Here is a 22,788-nt window from a genome sequence, read left to right as displayed (position 1 = left end):
GAAATAAAATATTATGTAAGCAAGCATTGTTTTCATACAAGTTTTTACTCGCTTAGACTTATTATTTGCTTGCGAAGTGCAACTAGCTTTTATGAATAATTTGCTGGTTAGCTTCCATTGAACGGGAACAATAATCTTTGCAACTTTAGAATGCATAATCAGCCACCGTTTATGCCGTTATTGTTAATGAATCTCAAGTGCTCTAAATGAACGACGACCTCAAAATAAAAAAATAAATTTTCGATGCAATCGTTTGCACAGGGTTTTGAAATACTCACTCTCCATTCATTAAGAATACTTTACAGGTACAAGGAATAAAGTATTCTCATAAATAATAACAAATAATATAAAAAAATTCTCGTACCTGTAGAATACAGGTACAAATAAAATGTCCAGACGCAATAGGTATCGTGGATACTCGCTGGAACAGCCCCCTGTGAAATTGCGTTTAATGCTTCAAACAAACGCTCACAAACTTTAACGAATGTGGCACAAACGAGGCCAAAAAGTTTAAATTTTGTGTAATTACTTCAATTCACATTACAAGATTCTTGTGGTTATAATGATTTATCCCTTCGAAATAAGCATTTCACAACCGCTAAAATAAGGATTTAAATCTTTGAATAAAAAAAATTTTGAAGCTCGACTAGAAAATTTTGAATTGTTTTTTTTTGTAAACCTCGAAAGTTTACAAAAAATCAGAATTTAACTTTTATGCATGACAATGAATTTAGTCATGATACCGTAATCAAACCTTGATCATTGGATTCAAGCAAAACAGTCAAGGTTAACAGTTCGTTTTCTCGCTAAAAACGCTGTCGGTCAACAACGATAACGATACCTTCGTCAGACATTGCTCCGGTATTGATCGTTCTATCAGAGAACCAAGAGAATAATTGCTTAGAAATTCGGGCACGTTCCGGTATATGATATGCCAACTGAATATTTAACGATCGTGCGTCAGCTATGAGTCGTTTCTAATATCATTGTAATTGCTACTATAATTCATGTCCGTGTATCAATTTTGAGTCGCTAGAGGAGAAATGTTTGGAAAAGTTAGCACATAAATTTCTGAGCTAAAGAATGTGCAAGTTTTATTTAATTTCAACACAAATCTGGAACCAAAGCGAATGAATTTATTCATTCATTTCATTCATTCATTTATTTATTCATTTATTTATTTATTTACATTTACATCATGTCATTCGGAAACTAGCTTTAAACGCCATTCCATGGTTGTGTTTCTACAAAGTTTTGATCTGTGCAATTCTTTTAATCTTTTGTAAGATATGAATTTATTTTATGAATTATTCTACCACGTTTCTACATGTTAATTCATAATATCGTGAGCGAAAAAAGTCATAAATGTACGCTAAAGGGAAAAGAGAGCCAAGATCAACATAATGTGAATCTAAATTCAAGTATATTTCCCCGAGTATATTCTCATATGTTGTTGTGTCATTTGAAATTGAAAGATAATATAAATTTAGTATCACAATATTTTATTCGAATAAGTTTAAAATATATATAACATGTGGCATCATAAAACTTGCTTGGCCTAATAGAAGTTAAGAACTCTTGGTGAGCATTTGTACCTAACTTTGGACAGTATTTCATTAACGACCTAACATAAAGGCTGTTCAGGAAGAGACGTCTCTTTTTAGAAGACAAATTCAAGCCTAATTGCAAAGAAAAAACTTTTGTGTCTTATGCAACATCTATGCACGATATTACGTTGCGATTATTTTTCATTTTTATCAATCGATCGCATCATTAAATAAGAAGTTCACAATAATTGGAGTTTATTATTAAAATCAGAATTAAAATTATTATATTTATCATCATATATACTACTCATTTTACACACTGATAATTTCCCCTTCTAAAATCAATTTTATTTTCTGTAACTTGCCATCAGCCATCACAGCACAATCACAAAATAACATTACAGTTTAAATGAAGTGGGAAGGAAAATTCTCTACTCAAGTGAACCGCAACTAAACGTCAACAAAATGGAAGGTAGTGCCTTGAGAGAAGGACTGAGCGGTGCTTGAGTCAAGTACCGCCATCCTTAAGGTAATGAGAGCGAGTTTTCCCAATGGCATGGGTCCCTTAATGCGATCTCTTTAGTTGATCGTGTAGAACACTTCCTGAGAAGAGGACCATAGACGTGAGAAGTTAGCGGAAGTCTTCCGGCTTGAACGCCCACTAAAAATTATGTGTCTAACATCGTCTGTCGATTTTTCTTTGACGAATAGGGGACAGTTTATATCGGTTAAAAAAGTAATCATGATTTTATACATAGTTTTAACACCTTTTTAAAATAACTATATCTAGATTTAGTAAGTTTCTACTGATTTCAGATGTAGTTAAATTTTTCACACGGTTGGAAATGAATTATGTAGAGAATTTAGTTTTGTGTTAGTGGTAACCGTTTGTCATCAATGAGTTTATTTTTTTTTAATTTTGGATTTTGATGCAGTCTAGCTTCAGGAAGATTTTTCTTTGCCATCGACTCGTCTAGAGCTTAAATAATGGGCTATATGTGCCACTCGTATTCTACTTCTAATGCGACAATGACGAACATGCACAGATCCTAGAAGGTATTCAAAGTTCGATTGGGTAGGTCAATTGCATTTATTATATATTGACGTCAATTGATTTCCGTATTGTTAACCGCGCCATCCCCATTTGAGATTTTTCGACTGTTAGCTGACTGGGGACTGGTTTTAGCAATTTACAATATGAATGTTTTCATTGTGATCTCGATAAATTTTAACTGGCTTCGTTTTTTAGTTTTGTGTTAGTGGTAACCGTTTGTCATCAATGAGTTTAAATCTTCTTTTTAGCGAATTTTCTCATTTATGGAAAAAATGCACTATTGTGCTCGCCATGTCCGTCTGTCCGTCTGTCTTTCTGTCTGTCCGTCTATCCGTCCGTCTGTCCGTGACCTCAAGTTTTCGTCGACGAGAAAATACGCTCTCTGTCACTCACTGCAGTGAGTACGTACTGAGTTATATTTTTTTTGGGATTTTGATGCAGCCTAGCTTCAGGAAGACTTTTCTTTGTCATCGACTCGTCTAGAGCTTAAATAATGGGCTCTATGTGCGTACTTCTTTTTATTTCACTCAACGATATACTTTAGAGCTTATTTAGTCTCGTGTAAGCCCTCTGGTAACAGTTGAGGCCCATAAAACAGTACAATGGAAGTTGACTCTGCTCGTAAATCATCAGTTATACTTCATTGGCAGTAGCTTGCAGCGCTTCGTGCTAGAGTTCATACCAGCGTCCGAGCAGAGTGAGTGCAAGGCAGCCTTACCAGAGGCTTATTTTGGGGAAAATTCGACCGCATATGTCACGGGACCTCGAAAAATGGCTCATAGGAAGTGGCTGAATCCATTAGGATTTAAATAGGTACTAAGTAAAGTAAAGGGTAGTAGGTAATAGGTAATAAGTAAAGGTACTCCTCTCATATTCTACTTCTAATGCGACGATGACGAGCATGTACAGATCCTAGAAGGAATTCAAAGTTCGATTCGATTGGGCAGGTCATGGCATTCATTATAATCAATTGACGTCAATTGATTTTTTTATTGTTAATCGCGCCAACCCCCATTTGCGATTTTTCGACTGCTAGCTGACTGTGGACTGGTTTTAGCAATTTACAATATGATTGTTCTCATTGTGATCTCAATAAATTTTAACTGGCTTCACTTTGGTTTGCATTGTGGAGAGGTTAAGACGAAACCTTGCCCCTGTCCCATTGAGCATTTTGATGACCTCATCTCACATCCGATTTTTGAGTAAGATGAGTCGGAGTTCCAAAGATCCAAGTCCCTGTTCTGGTTTTTGCCTTGAGCGTCAAAAGATTTCCCGGCGAACTAGCTATCCGAAAGTTTTCACCAACTTGTGTCATGAAATGTACCGGAGATAAAACTTCCCGATCAGACGAAGCTGACTTTATGTTTGTTGCGACTGCAACAGCTGGTTGGATTTTACTGTTGTTTTTTGGAGGTTTGTAAAGCCTCGCGCCCAACCTATAGATTTTTTAACTGGCCTTGAGACCGATATTGTTGGAGTTTATATCTCATAAACTCATTATTATTTTATTTCAAAGTAAATATCAGGATTCAAAATATTTTGGCACTTAATTCCTATGTGAATTAATTTCCGAACACACTAAGTGATATATCTAATTTTTTTATAATAAATGTCGGCCCTTGAAGGGCATTGTAGACAGCGTACAAAAGAAAAAAAAGTTGCAGAAAAAATCTCGCAGTAATTTTCTAGTAAGAATAAGAGATGGAATAGAGTTAACTACACCTAATTAATTTAGCAAAGCATAAAACGCAAAAGAACAAGCACGTGAAAAACTCTTAAATTGTTGCAGAAACGTTGAACAGCTGAAAATTACAAGCAAAGCTTACTAAATTCGCTTTTATTTTGCGTTTTTTTTTCTTGCGTCGGGAACGCAACTTGTCTAGCGACATCACTTGAGCTCGTATCTCTCAAACTAATCTAATTTTCAGCGAAAATTAAGAAAGAAAAAAGTCTATCGAGCATCATTAGCTGCTTTATTGGAGGCTATTAAAGGGCCACTTCCTGAGGATATATGACACGCAAGGCTCAAGATGTGGACGCTGCAGACATTAACGTCCAGACAATGCTGAAGATTACCTTGAGCTTGACTATTACTTCTCACGAGGTACTTCATACTTCTAAGCAGCGTGCTGAGCTGCCGCAAAAATTCTTCGTTGTCTCACTTCTGCGAATAGAAAAAATTAGCCATTGCTTCAATTTTTCCTTTCGCAGAGTGGATATAAATGTTGTTATATGCTTCAACATAGAAGTAAAAAGGATAAATTATACGCTCGTCGTTCAATTGATCCATTTTATCTTAGGAATTTAATTTAGCGATTAAATTTATTATCAAACTGAATGTTTGGTCAACGCACATGCAAGTAAATGCTTCTTTTTGCGAAATTGTATATTCATATCAAGTTCTTTATACTTTATTCTCGGCATTGTCGATCGTCAGATAATCTGTAATTTAGCGTAACACATCATAGTCCTCCTTGAAATGTGAAATCGACTAATTGTTATTCTTCACGAACGCTGCATTAAAATTTATCGGTGAAACTGTGTGTTCAAGGGGAACACAAATTATGATTTTACAGCTTGAGACAAAATCGAATTTGCAATGAAACTGGCCCTAAACTGACGAAGTGATTGCAACATGAACTTCTAAGTGTCCAGCACGATCCTTGGCCGGTCTCTGCGAAAAAGAAAACTAAATCATTCAATGTTCCAATTAATTATGTTTATTCTTCCATGATGCTCCTTATAAAATACTTTGTGTGTGAAAGAAAGGGAAAAATAATCATGTAGCAAAGAAAGGCTTCAAATTTATTTTATGTCTTTAGGCCGATCGTAATAGATTAAATGAAAATGGTTTATCATCAAGCACAAATTTAATTTTTAATGTTCTAAACATTTTTCTGCATCATTTTAAAAGTTCTTTTGCATTACCTTCGCGTTTTGAGATAGAATTAACAGAGGTACAATATAGTTGATAAAATAATAGACAACTTCACTTCGTTCATGACAAGATTGTTTCATTTACGTTCAATGATTTTGAAACAATAAATTTCGCAAAACGAAACGAATTCGCTTCAACTTCACTACTGAATATTGCAAAACACAATTCACTGTGAGGCATTTCTTCAGGGATTTTCCAGCTTTCAGTAAAAAATACTTGCGCATAGTAAAAATCCCCTGCAGTTGAATTCTGGTCTTGCAATTTCTTTGCATCAAAATGTGCACGTTTCGTTCCCCTAACGAGCGTTTCGTAAAGTAAAAAAAATTACGAGTGCATCTTTGGTGAGCTGCGTACGCTCCAGCCGTCTATGAAAAATTGTCTAAATAAAACTGTTTTCCAAGCAATTAATCCGTGTTTAATATGGTTGATTGAAGTTTTCTGGATTAAAATGTTACTAATTTTTTACACAAACTGAGAGACTCATATTGCTAGTAATTTTGATATTTTTGAGATGCGATCGCGCAATTTCATTACAGTTTGAAGCTGTTGATCTAATTGTTTGAAAAATATCGTGACGGTAGACCAAAGAAAAACGTTTAGAAGAACTTGGAGCATATAACATGAATAACATCGGCAGGACGACCGTTGCATTTGACAACCACAACGTATATTTTTAATTTAACGATAAAATGTTCGCTTTGAATCGGTGAATGTTTTAACTTCAACTCCACTGACTATGCTTGGATACAACACGATTAAATTTATGATATTTCAATCGACTACTTCGATTATCTTCAATGTCCGGCCTCTTCAATTTCCTAGTTAAATTTTTATCGACTCATCAATTTCTCCCAAATTAAACTTTACTATATTTCTAGTTGATAATCTAAGGCCTGAATTTTACCTGAAATTAAGGCTTGTAATAATAAAATTGCAGGGGTAAGCGGGACGAACAGCTCCTGCTGGATGACCACACTCCAGGGCCTCATCGACCGCCACTTTACCACCGGCCGGCTCACTTTTACCAGCGGTCCCACCGCTTCAGCCTGCGGGCGGGCGAAGAGTTCATTAAACTCAGGGAGGCTACCATAGCCGCGCTTGGTGGCGAGAGGATAAGGTAAGCATTTATGTGAAAGGAAAAGTCTGGAGTTATGAGAATATTATTATTGCCAATTAGAACTTTATTAAAGTCGGCGTGAGAGCCAAACATGATAATAGCTTTGATCGACTGCCGGAGGATCTGCGGTTTATTTATTTTTACCTAAAATCGGTAGCATTAATTTCAATATACTTACAGTAGTAAAATGTTAAATTTCAGCGTTGTTGGTGACCAATTTTTTTCTAAATACCCATCAATCAGTTCAACTCTCGGCCATTATGTAAGGAGCATTTTAATATTTAATTTTTAATTTTTTTATTCAAAAATATTACAATAATAAAATACAGTTATTCTGTCCTGCCCGAATGTTGCCGAACATTCGGCCAATTTGCAAACAAGTCGAAAACAAATTCCTGTCATGTACTCAGCTGCGATTGAAATTAATCAAACACCGCATGTAAATATTGTTCATTTCAGTTATTTTCATGACAACGTCAATGCGCAAAGCGCTTTTTCTCAGTTGAAGAGAGTCATTATTGCCACTCATCAAGATAACAGTGTTCATTTGTAAAAATGTTTATCATGACGCAGGTGTGTAGGTATGGTTTATTGCTTAATAAAATGATAAAAATCAATAAAATGGTTGACGCAAGGCTTGAAACTATTCGATCTTCTCGGGGATTGAACGCCATGCTTCCTGCCAAGAAGCCCTTCATTTCTAATCGAAATTCACATTTGTAGTTTGCTGGAAACCTCCCGAAAAACTCAAGCACATTGGGATTCGATTAATTCCTTTAATTTGTTTAATCCTTATTTTCCTACTGGTCTTAGTATATGAAAAGACGGGAAGTAAAGAAGGTTCCTTTTCACATAGACACCGGCTTTAAGGTGTGGAGAAATTTTGCTGACGGACCCGAATTTGTTAAACTTTAAACACTCTAGTTCTAGTGTGTATCATAAACATAAATTTTAATGTTTATATAAATAACCATATAACTCCCGCATTGTAAATTAGAGATAATTGAATCAGAAAATTTGATTTAAATTGATTTTTGTTGATTGAGTTTTGCACAAACTCAAGTTTTTACTATTAGAAACTCTCCTGAATTTAATATTGCAGCATAATGAAGGTGTTCACTGTTTAACTTCCAAGCTTAAGCTCAGCGTTATAACGCCAAACTTGAATTTTACGAATAACAACTAAACTAAAGTTACGTGAACTTAGTTTTCGGCTGATGATGTTGATAAACCTACCTTATAGGGAAATTCTAATCATTATAATTATAATTGTTGATTATTAAATATTTCCTTGGTAGTCTTAGCGTCACACTTGTATATTTGAATTGAAAGAAGCTATTTGGAATTAAATTTACTGTTTTATTCTGTTTTAAATAGGGAAAATATATGACTAGGATATATCAACACTATGAATTTCATATTGACGGTATTCACACTGCATTTATTTACAAAATGTCACTGTTGGCCGTGTGTGAGCGAGACAAGTAAATTGAAATATTTTAATTCATAATACATGTATCAATCTTGCATGGGTTCTTCAAACCTATGGGAGAATAATGAACTAAATACAAAATTTTTATCTCATATTTTATCATATCCATGATAATTAACAGAGCTAGAAGCCCTACAGAAGAAAAGTGAACCAAGAAGTATATATTATGTAAGGAACCTTAAGCAAGATTCCTACTCTTAATCATGCTACTGATTGGTATTTGAGGAATAATTAGACTGATTTTTTAAAAAGCGTAAGAACAGCAGTTAATGTTGAGGTTATACTTTAAGGACCTCATGTAAGGGGTATTTTTTCTACGCAAAATTCTTACTCCGAATCATGCTACTCATCTTTGTCTGAGGAATACTTTGACTGATTTTCAAGAAGCGTAAGAACAGCAGTTAATGTTGAGGTTATACTTTAAGGACCTCATGTAAGGGATTTTTTTCTACGTAAAATTCCTACTCTGAATCATGCAATGATCTGAGGAATACTTTGACTGGTTTTTAAAAAGGGTAAGAACAACAACTAATGTTGTGGTTAAACTTTAAGGACCTCTTTTAAGAGGTATTTTTTCTACGCAAAATTCTTACTCTGAATCATGCTACTGATCTGTGCCTAAGGAATACTTTGACTGATTTTTAAAAAGCGTAAAACAGCAGCTAATATGGTGGTTAAACTTTAAGGACCTCTTGTAAGGTATTTTCTCTACGGCCAGATGGACGAGTGCACTCAGTCTGGAGCTATCATCTAACAGTTCGAGTTGACTAGTGGTTATGACCCTTAGTAGAGGATTACAGTTTCGCTTGCTGCACAAAATAGCAGCTCATTAGAATTTAATTCGACTTTCTATTAGCCATGTATATTTGTAGAGAAAATCACGACGGGGACGTTGCTAACGGCTATGGTCTATCGTTTAAATAAATATTAATACCAGCAACAAAATGCATTCAAATAACAAAAATTCATTTGTCCAGATATATAAATTAGGAAGTGGTGAAAGAAAAAAAAATGCATATCGTGTCTGCTGCATCTCTTTGTACTGCATGGATCTAAATATATTGTTTTGATTTACTCTCAAAAAGACTAAATTTTTCAGAAATTATTTTAGCAGGTAAGTTCCCTGAGTCTTGTATCCATAGTATTCGCAGCAGTCATGCCAGATATTGTACGTCAGGGAACACTTAGAGCTGAAAGCTTTTAACATCGTGAGCTGATGTAAGCCAAGGAGCTTCAAGTCAAAAGCGGGTTAGTATGCGCTCAAATAAACTGACGTAGCCGTTCACTCTCACACAAGCATTCACCTGCAAACAAATAAATCATGAATTTCTCCTTGAGAGGTTGTGCGTAGCTGTAATTTTACGCCATGGTCTGCAAAGGATTTTTATTATCAGTTCATTTTATAATGTATTAACAAAACGAGAAAGAATAGAAAACAACTTCTCCGAAGTTGTAGTCTGTTGATTTTTTCGGTTACTCCTAACAACCACACCAAAGTTAACGCCTCTCCGTTGAAAAAAAATTCTGTTACTATCTTCTTCTAATTCAAGAGTCTATTTTAGGGTTCGAAATACATTTATACCATCTTCTATTTTATACTTATGAATAACTCCTCAAATTAAAGTTTTTATCATAAATCACACAAGGTGTTACTCGTATTCTTCATTGTAACTAATGACCATTGATGGAACATGCAAATGATAGCTCATTCACTCTTCACGATTCATCCTCTATCATCACCTAACGTACAGAACCTGCATACTCAATTGCATTCAACGCTTGCCTTCCCCGGGAAGCTCGATGGAGCGATGCTACGAATCTCAGGGTTTGTTGACAATCCATTTCGAGGCGCATTATATTCTGTGTCTGCGCCCGGCATCAACAAACGCACTCCCTTCACAGGACCATCCATCATCGCAGGCGGCTGAAGACGAGTCTGTCCTGTATCGACTGCCCCACACTTCAGTACAGCTTTCTTTGCTGACAATATAGGGATAATCAGAGGCCAACCATAGAATCTACGTTGGACGTAGTTGATTCGTCTCTGATTTCCTTTATGATGACTCGAGAGAAATCTGTCGAATTCCCGGAAGAGTTTTTGTGTGATATCTTAGAAAAGCATATCGAGCACTGTACCGTTCGATAGCAGGTGGAGTGAAATTCTAGATAACACTATACACACGAGATGAATTCTTGAGAATATGATACTTATGAGTTGCGATTGACGCTCAATATTTGATTTTCAAACTCCTTCTGTGCCATACACTTTTGTAACATTTTTCTTTCTAGAGAATTCCATGTAACTTTTTCATGCAATACTCGCTTAATCATATGACGCCTCCAAGTTTGGTCCATTTGACACAGTTTTACCTACCGAAAGCCAAAAGTCGTTTTTGACTTTTAAAATCAGAGTCCTAAAAAACAAATTTGAAAATAATTCTTCATTCAATAGTTCCGTGACATGCTTCATAAAATCTGTATAGTTCAAAAATTTAGGGCGAATATGTGTATTAGCATCAACCGGCCCTCCACATCGAGCAGAATGTGGTCGAAGATAGACGTGTTTACGTCAAACGTTCCATGTAATTTTACTGGAGGGACAGCCTTCTCAATTCCTCGGCCGCGTTTTGTTTGGGTCGCAGACTTTTTGCATCATTTGTCGACGTAGCTGAGACGGTCGGCAACGAAAGGTGTCTAAGAATGCCCGATAAGAAGACCTCTTGCACGCAGAACACGTACGTGGCTGGACCTTACAGCTGGCAAGGTCTAACTCTTGTCACCGCTGTTGAGCTCGAGGCTGCCTTGCCACGTCCCTTATTATGCGCAAGGTGGAGTCGAGGCTGCAAGGGTCACTAGAGTCACTTCTATCATGGGTCACCGGAGCAGTTTCATGGGAAGCAACAGCTTTTTCTTGAGCTTTGTGGAAGATTTAGTGATTACAATTACTGTTTCATGGCATATCAGAGTCCTGTCAAAGGCCGCTGGAGTTACTTCATTAACTGATAGCCCCATTAGACCTGCTTAAGAGATACTATTGTTGCCTTCATGAGTAGCCAAAGCCATTTTGTTGGCCGTTAGATTCGTTGCATGAATCTCTATGGCCATGTGAAGGATCACTGGGGTCATGGGTCAGTAAAGCAGTGTCATGGATCAATATAAGAATTTTCATTGGTCATATTGGTCTTATCACGAGTATTAAAGTCGTAGAATGAGACAGGATAAATTGTATAGGTCAGTTGAGACGGTTCCATTGATCAGTTACATCGAGGGCTGTGACCGTGTTAATTTGTGATGTGACAGTGTCTGCTGTGATGGGTTAATTGATTCTTTCACCAGCTAACAAAAGGTTTGAGATTTAGATTTAAAGAGAAATTTGATTTAACGAAGTGAGACCATTAAAGACGAAAATAGACCATTGCCTTGAAATCCAGGTTTCTTGGATGAAGCATGGAGTTAAAGTGCAACAAATTTCAGGAACTATTTTTATACGTCATCGCTTGGTCAACAAATATTGATAGGACAATTTTACACGACTTTATTTCATTCAATAAAATTTATCTCTTTAGTTACTGGTAGTTTTAGAATAAAATTGATATTTCGTTTTGAGATTGATGTAATAAATAAACGCCTTTTACATGTCTACAGCTCGAGCAATTTGTTGAGTGCATGAGTTTTTATGTCGGATTATTTTAACATATTGATGAAAAAATTTAAAAGTTATTAAAATTATTACATTAATTCTAAGCCGCTATTAGAGCCGAGTATGTGCGTCTATGAACACATTCATTCACTTGTACAGATAAAATTGTACATATTGCTACTCTAGCTTCATTGAGACCCGTTATTATAGCACCGCCTAATTATTTTTACCAGTTTTACAAATAAAGACTACTTTAACAATGTATCAACTTACTATTAATTATTTATAGGGCTATTTGACATCATGAGAGCATGATTTTTATAGACCAATTCTGTATTTGCGAAACAATTCACAATAACACCATTTTGATCTGAATCTGAGTCGTGCCCAGAAGCTTTTTTCCGTTCGTCACATCCACGAATATCAAACATTGCCTTCTGTGCCGATTGTTCAGAAAAGTTTAAGCTTCCCGATATCAATAACGATAAAAGCCTGAGTATAGATATGCACCTTTATTTTAACATGTTTCTTGCAAATCATTTGTAAACACACATACGTATAAAACATCTGTACCCAAGAACAGCAGTCACGAAGCACTATTCTACGGACAAAAATCTCCAAACTTCGGCCTCTTGAGCTTCCCATGAGATCAAAATAATGGGGACCGTCTCTCAGGAGTTCGCCTGTAGGCGGCTTGCTGCTACACGCTAACTTTAGCATGTTTTGTTTCCCTTTATAGGTGTAATGAACATGAGTATTTTATTTGTTTGTAAGCTGTACATCTCCCTTCTATCGATTTCGATAGAAGGATTTCGAACGAATTTCGAAATCCCTTCAATTTAGAAATTAAACTATGTCCATTTTTAGAATCATTCAAACAGACTAGCAGTATTCACTCATGTATATGATGAAAGCCATATATAACACAACCATTAGCATATGGATGTTGAGATAATTCTTTAAACTCGATTCCATATTTTCAGTTTAATTACGTCTCCAGCAACAATGTTTTTCCCCTTGACCTCTCCTACTAAACGATAAATAACGTTAGTTATACTTCATGATAAAAAAAATATTTTGAAAAATGGCCCTGAATTTATTTCACAAGTTCTTTAAAGAGAAAAAAAATGTCCCTGAATTTATCATTTCACAAGTTTTTGAAGAGAAAAAATGTCCCTGAATTTATCATTTCATAAGTTTTTAAAGAGAAAAAATTTCTCTGAATTTATCATTTCACAAGTTTTTAAAAAGAAAAATATCGTATTTATTGAAAAATTTATTTAAGAAACAGTCAATTATGCCAGCAGTCAGGCGCAGGATAAATTATTTCTTCGTCCATTTAATTTTTGTCATCTTGATCAGAAATGTTATTTTATGTATTTTCTGGATTTTAATTGGCAATTTCGCTCCCATTTTATCTGATTAGTTCCCTTCCTTTTGCTCTTAGATCCTTCATTAGCTCCATCATTAAGGCAGCGACAGTGATAAAAATCTATAACAGGGAGAGAGAGAGACCGAATTTATTCAGATAACATGCATATGTTGAGGCATGCAAATTTGTAAAATATTTCAATGTGGTCAAACAAGCCAAAAATACAAAACCCAAATCTAATTTATTCAATGAGTTTCTAATTTTCAAAGAGTATTAATTTACTCAAATAAACGAGTTTCAAAGCATATAACTCCGTGAGCAGAATTTTTGTCTCCTGAATTGAATTAAATTTGACAGTTTTTTTAATCATTTAATTCATTCATCATGAATAACGGCGAGTAATTTTTTAAGTAGAAAGTGGTTTATTTTGTTTCAGGGGCCACGATTTCCTGGACGATGACATGTTGGTGGACGAGTCCATTTTTGACCTGAGTGATCCCAGTCGGAGCTCTTCATCCAAGCGTCTCATTTTGAGCGACCCTCCCAATTCCAAGCAAAGACTCTCAAGGGAAGAATTACTTGAAAGTTTCGAGCAGCCATCATCAGATCAGTCGAAACTCATCCAAGAGATACAGAAACTGAGAGCCCGGAAGGAAGAGTTGGCAAAGTTACGACCTGGAGAGACTTTACGACAAGATCTTCACAACGAAGGCAACGTAACTCCAAAGACTCAGGCGCGTCAGTACGAATATCACGCTCAGCAACTCGACAGATTCCTACAGGAGTACAGGAATCTGCAGGAGCAGCTGTACAAAATGAAGGAATCTTGCGACAACATGCGTAAGAAGGAGAAAGTGCCAGCTCCTGGATCTGCCAAGAAAGATCAGTAAGTAAATACTATTTGACTTTAACATCAGGTTAAGTTTATCGCCGTCTGTTCGATACAATCTATAGCAATACTTAGTAAGAAGTCCTTTTTTAATGTGACTATGAATAATTAAACTATTGCGGTCTTCCCATTTTTCAGCCCATATAAACTCATTTAGTTTTTGGTGGATATGTTATTAAGCATTCATTATCCTAAAGAATGTTTTTGCCAGTGATAAAAATGAGAAAAAACTATTTCTGTAATTTATTCTAATACGAAAGGATTAATGAAAAAAATAGATCATTAATTATTGAGGCAACTTATTCCTCAAGCACCGCCATAGTAATAATAACGCGTGAATGAACAAAGATAATATATGATACTTTTTTAAATAATGCAGAGATAACTCGCGACTGACGTTCTTATAAAAAGACCATGAATTGCAGAACATTCAGAATTACTTTAACTTTAAAAGTTCAATACAAAAATACCTCTTTAGATGAATCGTGAAATGATTCAGAATTAAAAATGGCCGAATTCCACAGATTGAAAAAGCTATGCTCTCCAATCCTATTAATGCATTCGTTAACAAATAACATTTAATTAAATACTATTTCGATGCATATAATCCATATTCAATTTCTACCTCGGGAGGAAGAAATACAAACGAAAGAAAAGGTATCATATGTGAAGAAATTGAAATGAAGAAATTAAAAAATCTTTCACGTTGTATTGTAATTGACACTGAATTCAAGTGGACATTCATAGCCATACTTTTTTTAATTAACTAATTCTCTGCGTGTCCATGTTAATAGGTCAAATTTATAAATGGTAAACAATACATTGATAAATCAAAGAATTTGAATTAATAATTTTTCACTGGAAAGACAAAATATCAAATTAGATTCAAGTTAAAACTACCCTGCGTTTGTTCATTTCTACCGGAAATGTAGGCCAACATTTATTATTTATTTATTTATTTATTTATTTCGGTCATTCCATGAGCATCGTCATCGTCTGTCCAAAAGCCGGAACTTTCCTGGAAAGTTCCAATGATTGCATAACTAGCGGCAAAACTTAAACACATTTATAGAGCAATACTTACATTATCTTGATAAGTTGACATGCGCTATTATATCCGTTTAGTTGCAATAAGTTGAGAAAAACATTGCGTTAATCTATTCTAATTGGTACCTATATCATTAGCTTTCTTAAATCGCAAATTAAACTACTATTTGAAATGAAAAAAATTTGGCAATTAAGCTATCCATTGTTTCATTGAATTTCATTTCAACGTAGGTATGGTAGATTTTCTTAACATTGTCTTTGCTTTTAACAATTAGGTTAATTTTCAATATAAGAAAACTAAATATATGAGTACTAGTAATAACAGATTTTTTACTTGACTGCAACCAATCAGCTAGAATTCTGTAGGTTACGAGCAAATGATGCCACACCAGAGAACACATTTTGCACATTGATAGTGCAATGTGCTGAAAATAAATGATAGTGCATTTGTTTTCATTGATAGTCAAATATGGCGGTTCATAGTGATTCCGTATAATGTATCTATAAGCTGCCTTCAGTTAAATGAAGCCCCTACATAGCTTTTAGCGAAAAAATTGCTGCATTGCCTGAAGAAGCTAGAGAACAATTGAGCTGATCCGGCTAGCAAGTGACTTTTTTCTCATAAAGCGCGCGACAGTGGATAAACAAAGTTCAGCTCAAGTCAAAACCGGCTTCCCTAACTTACGATTGATCCGTTCTAAGTTAACTTTAACAATGCTTCTTGAATTAAAAAAAAGTTCCCGCATTGGAAGAAAACTTTACAGGGAAGAAAAATACTTGCGACAACTTACTCTTGTGTATTTATTATTATTATTATTACTCTACGAAGCGATTGTCGTGGTGTCTGGTTCAAACGAACTTCGAGGGCACGTTACACATAAGTTTGATGGCGGGCGAAAAAGCTTGTGAACGGATAAAAATGACTAAGGACAAGAAATACATTTGCGGCTAAGTTATAGGAACTGAAACGACGACGTAGAAACGACGTCAGATATACAATTATGTCAAAAATACTCAAAAATACTTTACTTTTTACTTTAAATGCTTACTTTACGTCGTCAAAAATACTTTAAATGCTTTAAAAAACGTAAGCGTAAAAAATATAACTCAGTACTCACTGCAGTGAGTGACATAGAGCGCATTTTCTCGTCGACGAAAACTTTATGTCACGGACGGATGGACAGACAGACAGACGGATATGGGGAGCACAATAGTGCATTTTTCCCATAAATGAGAAAAAGCGCTAAAAATACATCAAAAATACAAAGATTGAATGTTTAAATAAATTTAGGTAATCTTTGGTCCGTTCACTTTTCAGAGTAAGTCTTATTTTTGTTCATAGTTGTTTCTAATGATTTGACCTAGCCACAAATTATTGCACAACTCTAAACGAAAACTTTTATGGAAAACAATTGAAGTTGATCAGACTTTCAACAAAAAATTTTCATTAAGCATTTTTTCCAGCATCTAAATTAATTTTGAGTAATATGTTTTTCAATAAGATTGTTATATTTGGATTTGAAATAAATGCACGAAATAATACAATCATCTCCTTTATATTTTCAGTGGCACGCCTGGCCCATCAACGAGCAGCGGTCAGCAGTCTTCTGAATTTAATCGTCAACGGAGAGCTTCCAAGGCTGAAAATTTCGACGTAAAATAAAAAAATCTTATCTCTAATTGTACTACTGCGTTAAGCATGGTAATATCTCACCTTTTTCTTGATTATCTCATTAAGTGTTAATTAATTATTATTAAATAAAAAAAATTGGTACAATTACTTGATTGGAATGTAATCTCATTGTTTCAACTAATTTGAAATTTGATGACGCAGGTAGCACACAAATTTTAAATAATTAAGTGTTGATTTCTTCAATTTAACATGAAAAAAGCTTTAGAAAATTAGTATTGGCATAATCTTTTATTCAACACTGAACATATATCGAAATGTGTCAAAGAAAAATAAGGTAATACTTTTAGAAGTGCATATCACGTGCAGGAAATTCGACCTATTATGACACGATTGAATGGAAGAAAAGAGGAACTACAATATAATTAAAAAACTGAATGGTACCATAACTGTCTGGATAAATGTTTCAATCGATAATTAATTGAATGCTAATTATTCTTGTTTTAACGGCTCAAAATAATAATTGTCGTAAATTAATTAATCTAAACTTGACTTTTTCAACGATACGCTTCAAATTCGTCTATGAAAGCACGGGTCCAGATGTCGATCGTTCGTGAAATCTTTACGGCACGTAACTTGAACATATCAATTCACATCATATCTCAATTAACATAATTTTCAAGCCAGCCATCACATGCATGATGATCAACCAATTTATTATTATTATTATCATTATTATTATTATTATTATTGAATAATTGAACCATTTAATTTAACAATACTCTCGTGAATTATTTAACCATTTGTTTTTATAATTAAAATCTCAGCCTATTCGACGAAGAATTTAAATAGATCGCAGCAGTTCGGCAAAACGTACGTGATTTATTGACTGTTGAATTTAATCTAGTGCCGCATCTTCCTGTTGGGAATATGTACTCAGAAAATTTTGTTAGACTTTGTCCAAATTGCGACGAACTTCTTTCCATTGCGGAAGCAATCTTAGCCCAGTTATGCTCGGCAAACTGGCGTATCAGTGCTACGGGAAGAAGTTGAATCACTATTTGGAAAAAATAACCCATCCATTTTTAGAGTATAATAGCCACGCGGTACGGAACCAAACGCTTTACAATTTTTGTTCCGTAGCCAGCTATCGAATATTAAACTTATATAGTCTATTTCAATTATTCTTAATAAATGCATTAATGCAAATAATGGCACACCTTTCAAAAAAAACAGGATATGTAAAATGCTGAAATGAACACAAAATAGGAATATTGTTTATTGTTATTGTTATATTGTTATAGGAAATTTAGTGAAGCCCCTGGTTCTCTTAAGATATTCAGCGTAATGAACATTATCTTCAGAACACAAATTATATCAGTTTCACGTTTCATGTATTACTAGCTATATTATCCGATATTATTAGATATTCAGATTATCAAATCGATTATTATTCCATATTCAGGTATTATTCCATATTCAGATATTATTTCCGTATCAGCTATTATTATTATCTAACTAATTATTTAACAGTATCATTATTGAGCTATTGTTGGTGGGAACTTTTAACTCAATCAGCATCAGAACTAGTTATATTTCGTTGAATTTACTCTCATGCCAAATAATTCGAGTTTCATTTAAATTTCTAATTTTAATTTATGACAAAATCTTTTCATATTAATTGAGAATTTTTAATGATAATTAGAGTGTATTCCTTATTATGTCTTCTTTCTATTTATTCATTAAGTTCAATCTATCAACTACTTTTAAACAATTTATGCAGGTTTAAAAGCATTCACATCGAATACAGGAGGAAATTGCATGTTTTATAGTTTTTATGAAATAATATACGTAATATTTATTGGCTAAAGTTTTTTAGATTTTAGTTTTATGAATTGTAAGTTTATGCTTCCCGTGTAAACATAAATGCGGTAATATTTGTGTCTTCGATAGAATTAATTTTTAAATTCTATCATCAAAAATTCCCAAGCAGTTTATTTTACGAACTATTCTATTAACTATCGTCAAAGTTTCATCGATGTTTGTTACGGTTATTTTAAACAATCTTAGAGGGTGATAAACTTTGGAAATACCAATAGACGTTAATAGCATTGAACTAATGAAAGCGTTGCGAGTATAAAATGAATGAACTGATCACGATTGAAAAATGTTGACCACAATTCATTGATTGCTGACGTTCAATGCCCAAACGAATACAAATGACACTCGAATTCCTCCAGGCCTCTTAACAAAGAAGGTAAAAGTATCTTAGAACCCTTTTTGAGATTGCCCAGTCATTATACATTTCATTTGCTTGAACGTAAAGAGTCTATTGAAGAGACGGTTTAGTTTTTCAGCTCGAAGTCAATGCCTAGCAATTAGAGTGAGAGGTTCGATATCCTAAGGTGTATAGATACTCTAGTCGTCCGTCGGTTTCGTGATTTTGTAAAGTACTTTGTAGTTCTTAAGAGTTGTTAGTAATTAAATAAAATGGAGTATTTCGGTGAATACTAATTTCCCGTGGTACGATTATCAAGTGAATAATGATAGGAATAATGACAAGACGTCATTCCAAATTTAAGCTTCATATAATTTTTTCGATATTTTTGAAACAGAAGTTCAATAAAAAACTAACACAAATAAATTCGGTATTTGGAGAACGAATTCTTGTATCAAATTCAACAGGACTTTTAAGAGCGGAAAAAATGTCCATTAAATTCACTGTATCTACCCAGGAAAATTACCATAGAATTATGATTAGCACCTTCATCGCTTATAAACTCGTAAAATGGTGCATGATTTTTAGTTTGGAAGATAGAATGATCACTTCAATGAACTTCGAGGCTTTACTAAGCTCCCAAATTTAACTCACGTTCATGCAGGCGACTCAATGGTAACTCTTTTCTGGTAAAATGTCATCAAATCTATGAAAACCTAACTCTAAAAAACTATTTAGCCAAGACTCTTTGGAGAATACTCTACGGATTATACACCTGATATTTAATTAATTACACTACATGACAAGTGGTTTACATCTCTGTATAATGTAAGTAGTAATGCTTATGGAGACTGCAAATTAAGAAATTAAAATTCATATAAATGACCTAAGAATTCAGAAAAAAATGAGAAGGCGAACAAAAGCAAGTGAAGACAGTCTTGAGTTTTACACAACACTTTGGGGAAACTATGGTAGAGCTCAGTATAAATAGAATTCTCTACCGTGACCAGAAATACGAACATCCAGAAGATTTTGGGATCATTTGCAAAGGATTACCGAACCCTGCCAGTACGTCTCAATCGAAACCTTCCCTGGTATCTTGAGGAACGGAGCTGTAAACACCAGACGCTCTCTATATGCGCGCTTCACTGAACTCACAGAGCAGCGAACATAAATAAATCTGCGTTTCAATCTCACTGAGTATTCCGGAGGAAGACTGGGAAGCAGACTTCTAAATTGTAGTGAAGATTAGGGATAAACATTTTATGCTATTTTAGATTAGGGTTGAACATTTTCTCTACATTTTCTGTTAATGATCGTGATCCACTGAGAAGAGAACTGTCCACTGTGCAAATAAGACTTGGAAACATTTTAATTTCAAAATTTCTCACGTGACTTTATTTTTTTAGTATGAAACTGCACCCACGAATATTCTGTGCAATGAGAGAAGGATGATTATTTGGTTTCTCATCCTGAACAGATGCACTCTTCACACATCACTGTCAAGTGTGAGATAAAAATTTGCCTAATACTAAGATTAGTTTTTCCGTGAAATTTCAAAATAAAGATGATCATTTTGTCCTCTACGTTAGACAAGAGAGCTATAACAATGCCGACTAAATGCAATTTGCACACATGGACCAATAATTCAAGCGAAACAGTATTTTCAAACAGGGATGAAATTCAATCAGTGAGTTTTTTCCGAATTTAATCAAGTGGTGAATTCAGAATTTAAATGAATTAAGAGATCGTGAGAATATTTAACCCATCCAAGTTTGTTTAGATGGTAATTATCTGGATGAGTAATTTCAGTTTCTTTTGGTACACTTTCAAGAAATCTGTTTATAGCACACAGTGTGGAAGTTGAATAAAAAATTGAGTTTACGAACACATGCAAAATTGAGTTTACGAACACTTTTTCCATGAATAATATAATAGGATATAAACTGAAAAATATGCTCTCAAATAATTTCTCTCATTCAAACGGATGACATAATAAACTGAATATTTTAATGTCACTAAAGAGATTTCACTCTGATTTTACATGGATATTCTAGGATCAAATCATAATTTTAATCATCCGACCCATTAATGCTCTGATTAGGACAAATTGACACAAAAGTTCCTAGTCACATGAGTTATTAAATGAGGATGTTTACCTCAATCGAACAAGCTTATTGAAGAGGAATATCAACTGATCAGCTGCCTCTTCCCCCAATCAATTAGGCTGAGTCTAAGATAAACACTTGGGCACCAAAGAGAAAGGGAACGATCTTCCAAACAAGCGAGGTGATCAGGGCTGAGTGCCATCTTACTCAAATATGATCCATCATCGAGGCAAACATTTAAACCTTAATAACTTCAATTATTTTGAAAGTGTATAACGAGTTTGTTCTCCTCCATGAGATAGGAACTATTACGTTGTTTGTGATATCAGTTATTTAATTGATAGAATTGATTTTATTTAATTGATAGAATAGACAAATCAATCATTGAGAGAAATTAGTTTTCTCGATTTGATTGCTCATGCGAGATTGGTATAAATTTTGTTCGTTCACGTGCAAATGAAATTATTCCATTGCCATGTTTCAAATGTCCAAAAATTGTAGCATCTATATATCATAAAGTTTTCTCAATCGTCAGCTTCGTTCAGTTCATGAGTCGTAAAATTAAGTTTTCATCAGCTGTGTTTGCTGATCGAAATAATCGATCTAAGGGCACATCAAAGAACCTAAATGGGTTTTAGGACGTATCGTAATTATGTCGTCGCCCCCGTTGCATTTCATTATCATCCAATAGATTACCCAAACGCCCCACACGCCCCCCCCCCGGCCAACATGACTGCAATGGAGCGATAGCTAAGAATTTTACAGACTTTCTGAGAAGTAAATATACTTCTGAGACCACTTCCACTCTCTCGGAAAAAGAAACATAATGCATATTGCAATCAGGCAGGACATTACTTTGCTCCGTAAATGAGCTCAAACTGTTGGCATTAGGAGTAAAACATTCAGCAGTTGCGCAGTTTTATGATATTCATAACAGGCAAAATTCTGTAAGCGGACTCGTAAGGGGTACTTCATTGGAGCTAAAACGCTCGCTGCGATTTTGTGGAGCAAATAATACGGCGCTAAATGAACTGCAATGGCCATTGTGCAACTCTGAGCTTGCCTTTGAGCAATCGCCGTAGATTGTTTCAACGGTAATGGCCCTAATTCTTGAAGTAGTGGCGGTAGTTAAGAAAGTGACTGGCTCAATTAAATGCAGGCAATTTAACCTTATGCTCCTGTATGACTTCGTTAAGTAAGAGATCATTTTTTATAACAAAAATTAAAAAATGTAAATTTCAAAATGGTCATTTATAATCGAATGTCGACGATAATTGTTTCTAAATTTGCATTAAAAATAGTGGGATGAAGATTCTGTAATAATTAAAAAAGTCCGACCAGTGATACTACGATCATAGTATAACAAATACACGTTATCTGATGGATTATAATCGCTTGCATTAATCGTTACATACTTACAACTGTGAATTGGTGCGTGCTTCTGACCTGATCAAAAGCTTTCAATTCCAGTAATTTGAGAAACGATTTCAGGAAATGTTGAGTGCTTCAACACGATGCACGCGGTAGAAACGATTTTTTTTCTATTTGAAAGAAATGCTCCTACACTAAAAATAGAGTATTAAATTTTCAGAAGTACCTCAGCAGTATATTCATTAAATATTTCGTATTTCATTTCGGTATGTTCGAATTTTTTGTCAGGCGTCAGTTTTTAACAGTTGGGACATATTGAAGACCAGAACAATTAATTCATACTTTCCAAACAAATTTTTCAATTT

At 34.5% G+C, this 22,788-nt stretch overlaps 1 protein-coding gene across 1 annotated transcript in view; it reads left to right on the top strand.

The window, feature by feature from the left end:
- LOC108676715 (leucine-rich repeat-containing protein 24) overlaps positions 1 to 8,915 on the top strand; it is a 61,834-nt gene extending 52,919 nt beyond the window's left edge. Inside the window, exons 3-4 of the mRNA XM_018164845.2 lie at positions 6,477 to 6,656; positions 8,867 to 8,915. Of these exons, the coding sequence (XP_018020334.1) occupies positions 6,477 to 6,656; positions 8,867 to 8,915 (229 nt within the window). The remainder of the gene's footprint in view (positions 1 to 6,476; positions 6,657 to 8,866) is intronic.
- The last annotated feature ends 13,873 nt before the right edge of the window (positions 8,916 to 22,788 follow it).

This window comes from Hyalella azteca, unplaced genomic scaffold (assembly GCF_000764305.2).
Source record: "Hyalella azteca isolate HAZT.00-mixed unplaced genomic scaffold, Hazt_2.0.2 contig12212, whole genome shotgun sequence".
Lineage (NCBI taxonomy): Eukaryota > Metazoa > Arthropoda > Malacostraca > Amphipoda > Hyalellidae > Hyalella > Hyalella azteca.
This window is presented reverse-complemented; position numbering and strand designations above follow the sequence as displayed.